Source organism: Hyla sarda, chromosome 7 (genome assembly GCF_029499605.1).
Source record: "Hyla sarda isolate aHylSar1 chromosome 7, aHylSar1.hap1, whole genome shotgun sequence".
Taxonomy (NCBI): domain Eukaryota; kingdom Metazoa; phylum Chordata; class Amphibia; order Anura; family Hylidae; genus Hyla; species Hyla sarda.
In genome coordinates this window covers 214,714,487-214,728,880 of record NC_079195.1, presented here as the reverse complement: position 1 = coordinate 214,728,880, position 14,394 = coordinate 214,714,487, and the positions used below count along the sequence as shown (strand labels likewise).

The following is a 14,394-nucleotide window of genomic DNA, read 5'->3' as shown; positions in this document are numbered from 1 at the left end:
AGCCAATTAGAGGTTAAGTGACTCGGTCGCCTATTCATCACAATTTGGCCCTCGTCACATTCATTCAGATCCTTACATTTCTCTATTTCCCCTGCTTCCACTTGAAAAATTGGTGCTCTGCCTCACCTGTCAGTGGTTTTAGTATTATAGCTGTGATTGTTTCTTTCACAGCACCCCAAGTGGTTACATATAGCATTGCAAGGTAGAATTTTACTTATTCACTTCTACAGACTTTTAGACTGTCTTAATTTTTTAAATATTTTTCTGCTTAACCTGGCTTGCCGTGACTTCTGTTTTCTCAGATATGGTGGGATTAGCCAACTAAATTGTTATATCTATGACCAGCATTAGTTAAAAATGAAATGCCAAACTGCAGAACCCAACATGTCCTGTATCACAATGGTACCTGCAAATTTTCAAAAATATTCCCATTCAATCTCTCATCTACCTTTTTTTTTACATAATTTTTTCCCCCTATGAACACAATTAAAACTATTTTGAAAAAGTACCATAATACCTTTTTGTTACCTATTATACTTTCTAAATGTAATTATCCTGAATGTAACCTGCAGGAAAATCCTTCCTTTGTAAAGTTGATGTAGCAATTAAATGGTACAAAAAGATGGATTAATATTTCCACCACTTACCTTGACAGTAAGTCCCATCGCTTGCTTTAAAGTGCAAACTTCCTGAGGACGAGTGATAACCTTTCAGACATGAGCAATTGTACCCTCCGGCGGTATTCTCACACTGAGCGTGGTCGCCACACTTGATTTGGTTGCATTCATCTATATCTGCAAATACCATGTCAAATCGGAGTTTAATGACACATTTACAGAGCGTAAGCCCCCCCCCCCTTTCCCCCACACCCCCCGTGTTACTCGATGCCTGGTGGCAAAGACCCAGAATTGCAATTTTTCTAAGATATAAAAAAGAAACATCATCCGTCGTGAGATAATTTCATCTTTCTCCCTCTGTCAATGAGGCGTAGATTAGAAAAAAGCGAAACAATTAAATGTTTCCCCACATCACAATATTCTGTTTCAAGAGGATAAGGAGGGGAATGAAACATTTTTAGATATCTCCAAATTCAGCTGCTGACACCAATATACTTCCCCCATAAATTACCTGAAAAGATGTCTCCTACTTATTCATGTTTGTAATTAGAATAGGAAAATCCATAACTTAGGCTAAGTAGGAAGTTTTTCTTACGAGTTGTCACATACGGTTATTGGTGCATAATTGTAGACTGAGCCGGATGATAAATCGCAAACAAATAAACATTCAGGTGAAAATATGGAGACGGATAGGTTTAATAATGAGAGGAAAAAGGGCTGAGGTTTATTAAAACCGCCGAGATACATCATGACTATATGTCTGGAGGAAAAGGGGATCTCAAGCTATAGACGGTAAATGGTTGATAGGTTGGAAATGTGAAGAGGTCTTAATATGGAACTTGTGAAACTTTTGGATAGGATGGCGGCACTGATCTGAGGCCCTCAGCAAAAAGCAGAATGGCTTCCTTTAATACATGGCTATATCCTTGGGGGCAGGGTTATAATGTTGTCCAATTGACGTGAGTCCCTGAAAAATAAGGTAATGACTCCCTGGTAGATGTGGGTAGACCCTGGGGACACGTTCAAAATGGAGTCTGAAACACTGAAATAAGGCCCTGAGATAAAACAAAATGGCTTCCTTCCAGACATGGATATACCCTTAGGGGGCAGGGTCAAAATGTTTTCCAATTGACGTGAGGCCTTGGAAAAAAAGAAAATGACTCCCTACTAGACCTTTGGGGACACATTCAAAATGGAGTCTGAAACATAGGTCCCTGAGCTAAAACAAAGTGGATTCCTCCCAGACATGGGAACAAGATTAGGAGCAAGTTCAAAATGATGTCTAAAACACTGATGTAAGGCCAGGAGCAAAAAATAAAATGGTTCCCTACCAGATGTGGGTACATCCTTAAATGCAAGTTCAAAATTGAGTCAAAAACACTGGTGTGAGGTCAAGAGCAAGAAAATAAAATGGTTCCCTACCAGACGTGGGTAAACGTTTAGAGGCAAGTTCAAAATGGAGTTTGAAACATTGATGCAAGGCTAGGAGCAAAAAATGAAATGGTTCCCTAACAGATGTTACTAGACCCTTGGAGACAAGTTTAAAATGGTCTCCAAAATACGGATCTGAGGTCAAGATTGAAAATAAAATGGCCCCCTACTAGACATGGGTTAGCCTTTAGGTGCAAGTACAAAATGGAGTCTGAAACACTAATGTAAAGCCAGGAGCAAAAATAAAATGTCCCCCTACCAAATTTGCGTAAACTCTTGGAGCAAGTTCAAAATAGAGTCCGAAACAGTAAGGTGAGACGAAAAGCAAAAAGTAACATGGTTCCCTACCAAACATGGGTACATCTTTAGGGGCAAGTTTTAAATGGTTTCCAAAACACTGATGTGAGGCCAAGAGGAAATATAAAATGGTCCCCTACCATATTCAAGATCTAAATCTTTGTGTTGGCTTACTAGGACAAAGACATTTTTGTGACTGTGCTAAAAGAAAGACTGAATGACTCACTAATTACTGGGTGAAGAACATCTAGAACCAATACCTTAAAAGTAAATACAAAAAGATGTTAAAAGGGTATTCCCATCCCATAAAGTGATGATGTATCACCAGGAGTGGTCGTAGAGATACGATCTCTGATAGCCCCAGTGATTGTAAGAGGGAAGGGGTCGCAGGGCTGATACTGCTAGGATATGTCATCACTTAATGATTGGTTCAGGACCAACTACTGGAACTACCCAATTGTAAGAGTGAACACATTACTCAAATGTGCCATGACTTTATGATCGGAGGTGGTTTGACCTCTGGGACTACAACCAATGGTGAGAGTGAAGGGGGTGTAACGCTGCTATAACTAGCATATGCCATCACTTTATGATTGGTGAGTGTTCCAACTTGTCACAGTGGTCTTCATGCAACTTAAAACTGTATGCATGGTCATATATTAATACATTATCTTAAGGCTGGCAAGGTTGGACCTTTTACATAGTAAAAAATGGAAACCAGTATCCAGAATTTTTACTTGATTTAAACGCTGAATGGTACATACAGATATAGCAGAGTTAACAACGTTGTAGCGTGTTAGTTAGTTGCTTCAACTGACCAAGTCTGACTGTTAAAGGGGTAGTCCGAGGAACTGAACTTATCAGACACTTATTTCCTATCCACCACATTGGGGATAAGTATCTGATCATGGGGGGTCCGCCAACTGGGACCATCTTCCCATCTACTTACCCATTCCCGGTGCGCTACAACCCCCACCCTCCTCAATGAGCCCAAGTGAAGCCCACACAGTCAATCCCTGGCCATGATGCCGAAGCCAAGCAAGTAAACTCCGCCCCATATAGGACATATAGGACAAGGGGTCCCAGAAGAACTTATCAGACACTTATTCCCTATCCACAAGATAGTGGATAAGTGTCTGATTCGGGGGGTGGGGGTGGACCTCTCGCGTTGTCCTGTTTGGGGCCTAGTTTACTTGCTCATCCTCGGTGCTGTGGCAGGTGAATGGCTGAGCGGGCTTCACTTACACTCTTCCAGGAAGGTTGGGGCTGTAGCACACCGAGAACGGGTAAGTAAATGTGGCCACATACAGGATCCCCCTTGATCAGACACTCATCCCCTATCCTGTGGATTGGGCATAAATATCCAATAAGTTCAGCTCCCCGGAGTGCCCCTTTAATTCTAATATATCAGTAGACAATATCATCCATTTGATGGAAAAAAAAAAAAAAACATTAATGTGAACAGGCCTGAGCCTAGGACCGTACCATTATAGCCGGGCTAATTGAGAACAGGCTGTATGGTTTTTTGTTTTGTTTTTTTGAAAAAAACAAAACACTATTTTAAAAAAGTTTAGAAAACAAATCCGTGATGCGAAAGTAGACTGACAGCTATTATTCACAAAATATTCTATAACCTATATCCTAGGCGAATGTACAATGAAAATTCTTATCTTTCATTAATATTTACCAGAAATCCTCGCTGCACAAATTTGAACCGGGAATATTTTTAGATTTTATGTTAAGGAATGTCAATAATTCGGGGGGCTTCCTTTGACAGGAAGTTCTCCGTACACGTGAGTCATAGGGAATTACAATGACTGGAGCTGTGCAGTCAAAACTGCCAATAAAACAGACTGTTTATTCATATTTTACAGCTTTAATGCATTAAAACAGCCGAGGAACAGAAATAACAGTCTGGAGAATTTCGGATTTTTGCAATGAGTTGACTTTACTCTGTTTTTTAACTCTCTCTTTTTTATTTTTCATTTATTTATTTTTAATTTTATTTTTTTTTTTTTTACTTCCATTCCATAATAACAGTGTTTCCCAACCAGGGTGCCTCCAGCCGGTGCAAAGCTACAACTCCCAGCATGCCCGGACAGCCTTTGGCTGTCCGGGCATGCTGGCAGTTGTAGCTTTGCAACGGCTGGAGGTCCACAGGTTTGGAAATACTGTTCTGTTCACAGGATCTTTCCGACCCCCTAAAATCTGCAGAATGGAGCCCTGAATATCCCCTCTTCATGGTGCGCTGGGTTGGCACATGCTCTATGCATTCTCTATGGGAGTGCCTGAGATACAGGAGTCAAGCTTACCCCATTAAAGGGGTACTCCGGTTATCCAAATCGTATCCCCTATGCACAAGATAGAGGATAAGCATCTGATCTGGGGGGGGGGGGGGGGGGGGGTTGACTGCTCTGCTGGGACCCCCAGTGTCTATTACCTCTCAGAGCACCTTCCGAAACAAATTGGTCTCAGTGACAGCCTGCTTGGCCATCATCAGCTGAGATAGGACATCGTTGCGGCCGGTGATTGGTGAATCGGCCCTCACGCCCAAGACCAGATCGTCTCGGAAGGTGGGGGCTAAAAGGTAAATGACAGGCCCAGTTCTAGAGACTGCAGGGGTCCCAGTCAGACCCCCCCCCCATACCATCAGTTACTTATCTCCCATCTTGTGGTTAGGGTATAGATTTTGCATAACCAGAGTACCCCTTTAAAGGGGTACGCTGCACTCATGTATCTCTGGCATTGAGAATGCATGGAGCACTTGCCGACCCAGCGCTCTATGCAGGGTAGAGATTCAGGGCCCCAATTTGGTGATTTTGGGGGGGTCAAAGAGATCCTCTGGATAGAGCAGTCTTTCCCAACCAGTGTGCCTCCAGCTGGTGCAAAACCAAAACTCCTAGCATGCGTGGACAGCCTTCGGCTGTCCTGGCATGCTGGGAATTGTAGTTTTGCACCAGCTGAAGGCACACTGGTTGGGAAACACTGCTTCAGTAAAATGAAATAGCAATGGTCATATATTAGCATTTAAAGGGGTTCTCCCTTGTTTATACTGTTTTTTGTTATTATGTTATTATATTTTCTTACCTTTTGTGAAGATCCGGAAGCTGGCCCCTTTTTCTTCCACTTGCTTGCTGTGCACCTCGGCCTCCACCATGTTGTGTTCGGTAAGTGGGATGTCGGGGGGTGTGTTCTTGCTTCTGTCCTTCCTATCTTCTGACGTCCGAGGCAAATCTTTTCTTCCTGTTTCTTCCGTGGCTCAGCGACGAATCTGCGGCCTCTTCCGGCGCATGCGCAGGTATTTTTTTTTTTTTACCAATAAAGTTTTTTTTGTCTAATTGACAAACTGTCTGCGCTTGCACGAAGCTACGCTATTAGCGTAGACCTAACGTACGCTACGCTGTTAGCGTAGCACTTGCGTACTCGCGCATGCGCAGACAGTTTATCTATTAGACAAAAAAATGTTATTGGTAAAAATAAAATAAAAACTACCTGCGCATGCGCCGGAAGAGGCTGCATATACGTCGCTGAGCCACGGAAGAAACAGGAAGAAAAGATTTGCCTCGGACGTCAGAAGATAGGAAGGACAGAAGCAAGAACACACCCCCCGACATCCCACTTACCGAACACAACATGGCAGAGGACGAGGTGCACAGCAAGCCAGTGGAAGAAAAAGGGGTCAGCTTCCGGATCTTCACAAAAGGTAAGAAAATACATATATACATAATCACAACACACATAAAAAAACACATACTTATACACACATAACACAAAAACATAATAACAAAAAACAGTATAAACAAGGGAGAACCCCTTTAAGTATAACAGAGCTAAACTGAGCTGGAGTTTCAGAATAAACCACTGTACATGAGGAGCAGCGCTCTTTCTGCCCTACATATGATGCATTAATCAGCAGTTTTACCCTCCATCTCTTATAGTCAGTTGACCCTAAACTCAGCTCCAAAGTGGACAGATACTAGCTACTATGATGTCTCCATACACATGTTTTGGGGATTTTAGGTTTCTATATTTGAAAAATAAGAAAAATGGGTTGATATTAGGGATGTAAGAAAAAATGGATTCTCGCGATAATCGCGATTTTTCATTTGCCGATACAGAATCGATTCAAAATATTTTTGAATCGATTCTTTTAGGGATGTGGAATTTTTATCTGCGGACGCCCGGAACAGCATGTCCTGTCCTGGGCATCAGGAGATAAAAGTTCCACATTTGTGGAGCCGGGCAGGCCGGATCTGACACGGCGTCGCTCTGGGTGTATGGAGCGGGCTCCGACTCGTGCCCACTCCGTACTATGCGACCCCCGGCTGATTTCAGTAGCCGGGGGCCGCCGCTAATCGCCAGCATGCGGCAATCGCCGCGGCTGGCTATTAAAGGAGTATCCGGTGCGCACTTTTCTAATTTTATCCTATCCAGGCACATGGAGCTTCAGCCTATCACCAGCCGCAGCGATGTCCCGCCTCCGCTGGTGATAGGCTGAAGCTCCATGTGACGTGCCGGACTAACAGGAAGTAAGAAGAATACAGCCCGGGGACCGAACACCTGTACCGGAGCTCCGCGGGCTCGTTGGCAGGTAAGATAAAGTGCGTTTTATTTTATTTTGCAGCCCGGACGGGATAACATGAGAAAAGTGAGCACCGTAGTACTAGATCGCCGCTGTCAAAGCTGACAGCGGCGTCTATTGGGATCTATGAATGCTCCCAGGTGGGCGATATATCGCGATATATCGCGATGTATCGTCACCTAGACGGTATCGCGATATATCGGGATATATCGAATCGCCACACTGGTATCGCGATTCGAATCGAATCGCCAAATTCTTGGCGATTCACACCCCTAGTTGATATGGATTTTTTATATTTTAAAAGTTTATAAGCAATCAATACATTTCTTATATAGATCAAAGCTATATATGTGAGATAAGTATTGAACACGTCACAATTTTTTCTCACTTAATATATTTCTTAAAGTGCTGTTGACATGAAATTTTCAACAGATGTCGGTAACCAACCTAGTAATCCATACATACAATGAAACTGTGGTGTCCCGGCACCGGATTGCATCCGTTGCCTTGTGGTGAGGTCCCCAAAGCCAGAGTCTCTAGGTGTAGGTGGGTTCCTCATCCTTAGCTAGCCCCTTGTCACCCCTTTTGTAATTAAAATTATTTAGATTTAATGTGTATATATTTGTATAGTAAGTGTACTTACCTAGTTAGTGTCGCAGGACCTGCGGGTCACGTGATGCGTTCCAAAGACTCTATGGTTTCTGTGTATAGGACCTTTGGAGGAAGTCAGGTGTTCACCCATCAGGCTATGTAACGGTGAGTGACAGCTGACCATGGACCAATCCAAAAAGGCCCGCCCCTGCCCATATAAGGGCGCGGTGGCCATGGCTCGCTCTCTTGTTCCTGGGCTGTTGTCGGGGAAGGATCTGCGCTGCTGTCATCAGTGAGTTTAGGCCCGAGCCTTGTGGCGACTGCTGATCTTTACTAAACCTTGAGTATAATCAATCCCTACACACCCTGCAAGATCACCGGACCATATCTAACCCCTAAATCCGGACGGATCTTCGCAAATTACCCTCAATTCTGAGACTTATATAGAAAGTCAAGGTCCGCAACAACTGTCAGTCACTGAGGTGTATGGAGACTGTATTAATGAGACTGTTACTGTTCATTGGATGTACCGCAAGTCTTTAAGTAAAGTTTATCCAAGTTCAAGTTCAACTACTTTGTGGACCTTCAGTCATTAAATGCATGCACCTTTCGTTACTGGGAAGGGCGGCGAAAGGCCGGAGAATTACCTCAGCATACTAGCCCTCAGCCTGGCGTCACTAGTGATAGGGTTAACCTTAACCCCTGATATACTTAAGCAACACCCTGACTACACTACCCCTACTCCAGAGGCCTACCCACAAAACCAAACCAAATAAGCGCATAAATTGAATTATGTGTGATAATGTGAAAGGACACAGGAAAAAAGTATTGAAAACATGAAGAAAGGCATGGAAAGGCATGGAAAGCCAAGACAACTGAAATCTATCAGTAATTAAAAAGCAATCCAGCCCCTTGTCAGTGCGAATTAATATCAACTGGTTCAGTCCCAACTGATGGCTACGAAGAGGTCAAAGTGTCACACAAGACACATCTCATGGTGGATAAAAGCAAAGAGCTGCCTCAAGACCTTCGCAACCTAACTGTTGCAAATCACAACAATGGTGTTGGTTACAGGTACATTTCTACGCTTCTGAATGTTCCGGTGAGCACACTTGGGGCCATAATACGGAAGTGGAAAGACATTAATTTCACTATAAATTTTTCCTGACCAGGTGCTCATCACAAGATTTCTAACAGAGGAGCAAGAAGAATAATCAGAAGAGTTGTCCAAGAGCCAAGGACACTTGTAGAAAGCTTCAAAAAGACATGGAATTAGCAGATACTTTCGGAAAACAGCATTTAGTGAGAAATACGGTGATGTGTTCCATACTTATTTCACTAGCTGTATTTATCAATTCAGCACAAAGCTTTGCAATTGTAAAAAGGTTTATTTTTTCTGGCATAAAATACTTGCACCATATAGGTTCCACATGGCTGCATTAGAGTTATATAAAGCATGCACTTTAGGCACAAAGCTTTGCGAAAGTAAAAAAGTCTGTGCAGAGGGAAAAACAAGTTCATCATGTTCCTGAAGAAATGCCCCTAGCCTTCAGGAGAACTGCCAGTACAGCAAGCACAGTAAAATATAGATCAAAATTTATTTTACCTATAAAAACATTTATATTATTACAAATACAAGTATTAAAAGTGTTATCCAGGAATAGAAAAACACAGGTAATTAATTTTCAAAACCGCTCCATGTCTGTCCCCAGGTTGTGTGTGGTATTACAACTTGGCTAAATTCACTTCAATGGAACTGAGCTACAGAACCACACCCAACCTGGAGACAGACGGGGAGCTGTTTGGGAAATAAATTACCTGTGTTTTTCTATTCCTGGACAACATATTTATGGCACATTACTACACTGACTTGAGCATTTTTTTAATTTTCTTACTAATGACCGCAACACTTTAAGAGAATGCATTAGGATAACCCTATAACCTATCAAAATCTCAATGTTCACTGTACAAAGTGACAAAGTTAGCTCATCTATGTTGGGATTGTACAATGTTATCAAGAATAGCTTAGATGGAGAAAATTGCATGACGGTGAAAAGAATGCAACATACTGTGTGCATCGCTCGCGTCGATGAAGTATTGATTTCGCTTTGTGAGGATGAAGTGCGGCCTGCAATCAGTATTGAAGTCCCTTTGAGCTCATAAGAAAGCAGACGGCAAGGGAAGTTAATGAAGATATTTATGGGTGGCTGGATGAAGAATAGTCCCGTTAATACCAGGCTCGGAGAGATGTAATAGAATCTATCGCATGTCAACATTGGGATCAGGTTCGTAGAGTTCTCTGGCAATCCATTCCCTCATGGTGAGTTTTTACCTCTAGTAATATGTTCCCTCATTTCCCAATTTACTTTTTTTTCATGTGTCAGTATTATACTTAAACTGGGAACATTCCGGCTTTGCTGGCCAACTCATTTGTGTCCTGTCCGGAGAAGCATGAACTATTGTGCATCCACCGAGTTGGGTCAAAATAGTTTTCCCCATTAAGAAACAATAAAATTATTTGCGAAGTATTGATATTGATTTTCCTGTCACCACAAAATTGACGTACAAAGTCCTAAAGTTTTGTGCTGCGTTCACCACTACCCTCTTCCAATTATTCATCCCTTGTCGAAGATCTTTTTTTTTTATATTCGGGGAAATTTGAAAATACAGGTGAACTCAGAGAAATGAATGCTGGGAAATGCAGAATGGAGTAGTCTAAACAGGGTCAGCCTTAAAGGGGTACTCCGGTGAAAACCTTTTTTCTTTTAAATCAACTGGTGGTAGAAAGTTAAACATATTTGTAAATTACTTCTATTAACCCCTTAAGGACTGAGCCCTTTTTCACCTTAAGGACATTTTTCTAACTGTGAAGCTCTCTGCTTGTAAGGAAAATGGATATTCAAAATAATTTTTTTTTTATTCACATATACAATATGTCTACTTTATATTTGCATCATAAAATTGATGAGTTTTTACTTTTGGAAGACACCAGAGGGCTTCAAAGTTCCGCAGCAATTTTCCAATTTTTCACAAAATTTTGAAACTCGCTTTTTTTCAGGGACCAGTTCAGGTTTGAAGTGGATTTGAAGGGCCTTCATATTAGAAATACCCCATAAATGACCCCATTATAAAAACTGCACCCCCCAAAGTATTCAAAATGACATTCAGTCAGCGTTTTAACCCTTTAGGTGTTTCACAGGAATAGCAGCAAAGTGAAGGAGAAAATTCACAATCTTCATTTTTTACACTCGCATGTTTTTGTAGACCCAATTTTTGAATTTTTGCAAGGGGTAAAAAGGAGAAAATTTTTACTTGTATTTGAAACCCAGTTTCTCTCGAGTAAGCACATACCTCATATGTCTATGTTAATTGTTCGGCGGGCGCAGTAGAGGGCTCAGAAGGGAAGGAGCGACAAATGGTTTTTGGGGGGCATGTCACATTTAGGAAGCCCCTATGGTGCCAGAACAGCAACAAAAAACACATGGCATACCATTTTGGAAACTAGACCCCTCGGGGAACATAACAAGGGGTAAAGTAAACCTTAATACCCCACAGGTGATTCACAACTTTTGCATACGTAAAAAAAAAAAAAAAAAAAAAAATTCCCTAAAATGCTTGGTTTCCCAAAAAATTTACATTTTTACAAAGGGTTAAAGCAGAAAATACCCCCCAAAATTTGAAGCCCAATTTCTCCCGATTCAGAAAACACCCCATATGGGGGTGAAAAGTGCTCTGCTGGCGCACTACAGGTCTCAGAAGAGAAGGAGTCACATTTGGCTTTTTTGAAGGAAATTTTGCTCTGGGGGCATGCCGCATTTAGGAAGCCCCTATGGTGCCAGGACAGCAAAAAACCCCACATGGCATACCATTTTGGAAACGAGACCCCTTGGGGAACGTAACAAGGGGTAAAGTGAACCTTAATACCCCACAGGGGTTTCACAACTTTTGCATATGTAAAAAAAAAAAAAAAATTTACCTAAAATGCTTGGTTTCCCAAAAAATTTACATTTTTACAAAGGGTTAAAGCAGAAAATACCGCCCAAAATTTGAAGCCTAATTTCTCCCGATTCAGAAAACGCCCCATATGGGGGTGAAAAGTGCTCTGCTGGCGCACTACAGGTCTCAGAGGAGAAGGAGTCACATTTGGCTTTTTGAAAGCAAATTTTGCTCTGGGGGCATGCCGCATTTAGGAAGCCCCTATGGTGCCAGGACAGCAAAAAAAAAAAAACATGGCATACCATTTTGGAAACTAGACCCCTCGGGGAACGTAACAAGGGGTTAAGTGAACCTTAATACCCCACAGGTGTTTCACGACTTTTGCATATGTAAAAAAAATAAAAAAAATTTTTACCTAAAATGCCTCTTTTCCCAAAAATTTTACATTTTTAAAAAGGGTAAAAGCAGAAAATACCCCCCAAAATTTGTAACACAATTTCTCCCGAGTACGGCGATACCCCATATGTGACCCTAAACTGTTGCCTTGAAATACGACAGGGCTCCAAAGTGAGAGCGCCATGCGCATTTGAGGCCTAAATTAGGGACTTGAATAGGGGAGGATATAGGGGTATTCTACGCCAGTGATTCCCAAATAGGGTGCCTCCAGCTGTTGTAAAACTCCCAGCATGCCTGGACAGTCAGTGGCTATCTGGCAATACTGGGAGTAGTTGTTTTGCAACCGCTGGAGGCTCCGTTTTGGAAACCGTGGCGTACCAGACGTTTTTCATTTTTATTGGGGAGGGGAGGGGGGTTGTATAGGGGTATGTGTATACGTAGTGTTTTTTACTTTTTATTGTGTGATAGTGTAGTGTTTTTAGGGTACAGTCGCACGGGCGGGGGTTCACAGTAGTTTCTCGCTGGCAGTTTGAGCTGCGGCAGAAATTTTGCCGCACCTCAAACTTGCAGCTGGATACTTACTGTAATCCTCCGCCCATGTGAGTGTACCCTGTACGTTCACATTGGGGGGGGACATCCAGCTGTTGCAAAACTACAACTCCCAGCATGTACGGTCTATCAGTGCATGCTGGGAGTTGTAGTTTTGCAACAGCTGGAGGCACACTGGTTGTGAAACACAGAGTTTGGTAACAAACTCAGTGTTTTGCAACCAGTGTGCCTTCAGCTGTTGCAAAAGCTACAACCCCCAGCATGTACGGACAGCGGAAGGGCATGCTGGGTCTTGTAGTTATGCAACAGCTGGAGGCATACTACTTTGGCTGGGGATGCTGGGGACTGTAGTTATGCAACAGCTGGAGACACACTGGTTTGCTACATAACTCAGTGTGCCTTCAGCTGTTGCAAAACTACAACTCCCAGCAGTCACCGACAGCCAACGGGCATGCTGGGAGTTGTAGTTATGCAACCAGCAGATGCACTACTACAACTCCCAGCATGCACTTTAGCTGTTGGTGCAAGCTGGGAGTTGTAGTTACACAACAGCTGAAGGTACACTTTTCCATAGAACAAATGTGCCTCCAGCTGTTGCAAAACTACAAGTCCCAGCATGCCCATAAGGGCATGCTGGGAGTTGTGGTGGTCTGCCTCCTGCTGTTGCATAACTACAGCTCCCAGCATGCCCTTTTTGCATGCTGGGAGCTGTTGCTAAGCAACAGCAGGAGGCTGTCACTCACCTCCAACGATCCTTGCCGCACAGGTCAGTCCCTCGTCGTCTGCGCCGCGGCCGTCGCTCCTGGGGCCCCGATCCCAACATTGACGCCGGGGATTGGGGTCCCCAGCACCCGGGGTGCACGTCCCGCACCCGCTCACGTCCTCCGGAAGAGGGGCGGAGCGGGTTGCGGGAGTGACACCCGCAGCAGGCGCCCTGATTGGTCGGCGGTAATCCGGCCGACGAATCAGGGCGATCGTGAGGTGGCACCAGTGCCACCTCACCCCTGCAGGCTCTGGCTGTTCGGGGCCGTCGGAGACGGCCCCGAACAGCCTGTAATTCCGGGTCACCGGGTCACTGGAGACCCGATTGACCCGGAATCTGCCGCAGATCGCTGGACTGAATTGTCCAGCGATCTGCGGCCATCGCCGACATGGGGGGGCATAATGACCCCCCTGGGCGATATGCCCCGATGCCTGCTGAACGATTTCAGCAGGCATCGGGCACCGGCTCCCCTCCGGCTAGCGGCGGGGGGCCGGGATTTGACAGGACGTACTCAAACGTCCTGAGTCCTTAAGGACTCGGAAAAGGGGACGTTTGAGTACGTCCTGCGTCCTTAAGGGGTTAAAAAATCTTAATCCTTCCAGTACTTATTAGCTGCTGAATGCTACAGAGGAAATTCCTTTCTTTTTGAAACACTGATGACATCACGAGCACAGTGCTCTCTGCTGACATCTCTGTCCATTTTAGCAACCGTGCATAGCAAATGTATTTTTTAGGGCAGCATGGTGGCTCAGTGGTTAGCACGGCTGCCTTGCAGAACTGGGGACTTGGGTTCAAATCCCACAAAGGACAACAATAAATAAAGCATTATTATTATAATAACGTCAATAAGAGGGAACTGTGCTCGTGATGTCATCAAAAAGAAAAGAATTTCCTCTGTAGTATTCAGCAGCTAATAAGTACAGGAAGGATTAAGATTTTTTAATAGAAGTAATTTACAAATCTGTTTAACTTTCTGCCACCAGTTGATTTAAAAGAAAAAATTTTTTCACCGGCGTTCCTCTCTCTGCAGCGCCCCGGTCAGAGCCGCACTGACTCTGCCGGCGGGGATGCGATTTGCATAGCGGGACGCGCCCGCTCGCGAATCGCATCCCAAGTCACTCACCTGTCCCGGTCCCCGGCTGTCACGTCCTGGTGTGCGCGGCTCCGCTCCTTAGGGCGCGCGCGCGCGCCAGCTCTCTAGGATTTAAAGGGCCAGTGCACCAATGATTGGT

General features: G+C 43.8%; 1 protein-coding gene across 3 annotated transcripts in view; it reads right to left on the bottom strand.

Annotated features, from left to right (window-relative positions):
• The window catches only part of ADGRL4 (adhesion G protein-coupled receptor L4), a 190,076-nt gene that overhangs the window by 100,920 nt on the left and 74,762 nt on the right, over positions 1–14,394 (bottom strand). For 2 of the 3 annotated variants that reach the window (XM_056532607.1, XM_056532608.1), the window contains one exon: positions 648–794. The exons of the other annotated variant lie outside the window; for it this stretch is intronic. In XM_056532607.1, the coding sequence (XP_056388582.1) occupies positions 648–794 (147 nt within the window). The remainder of the gene's footprint in view (positions 1–647; positions 795–14,394) is intronic. 3 annotated transcript variants of the gene reach the window in all.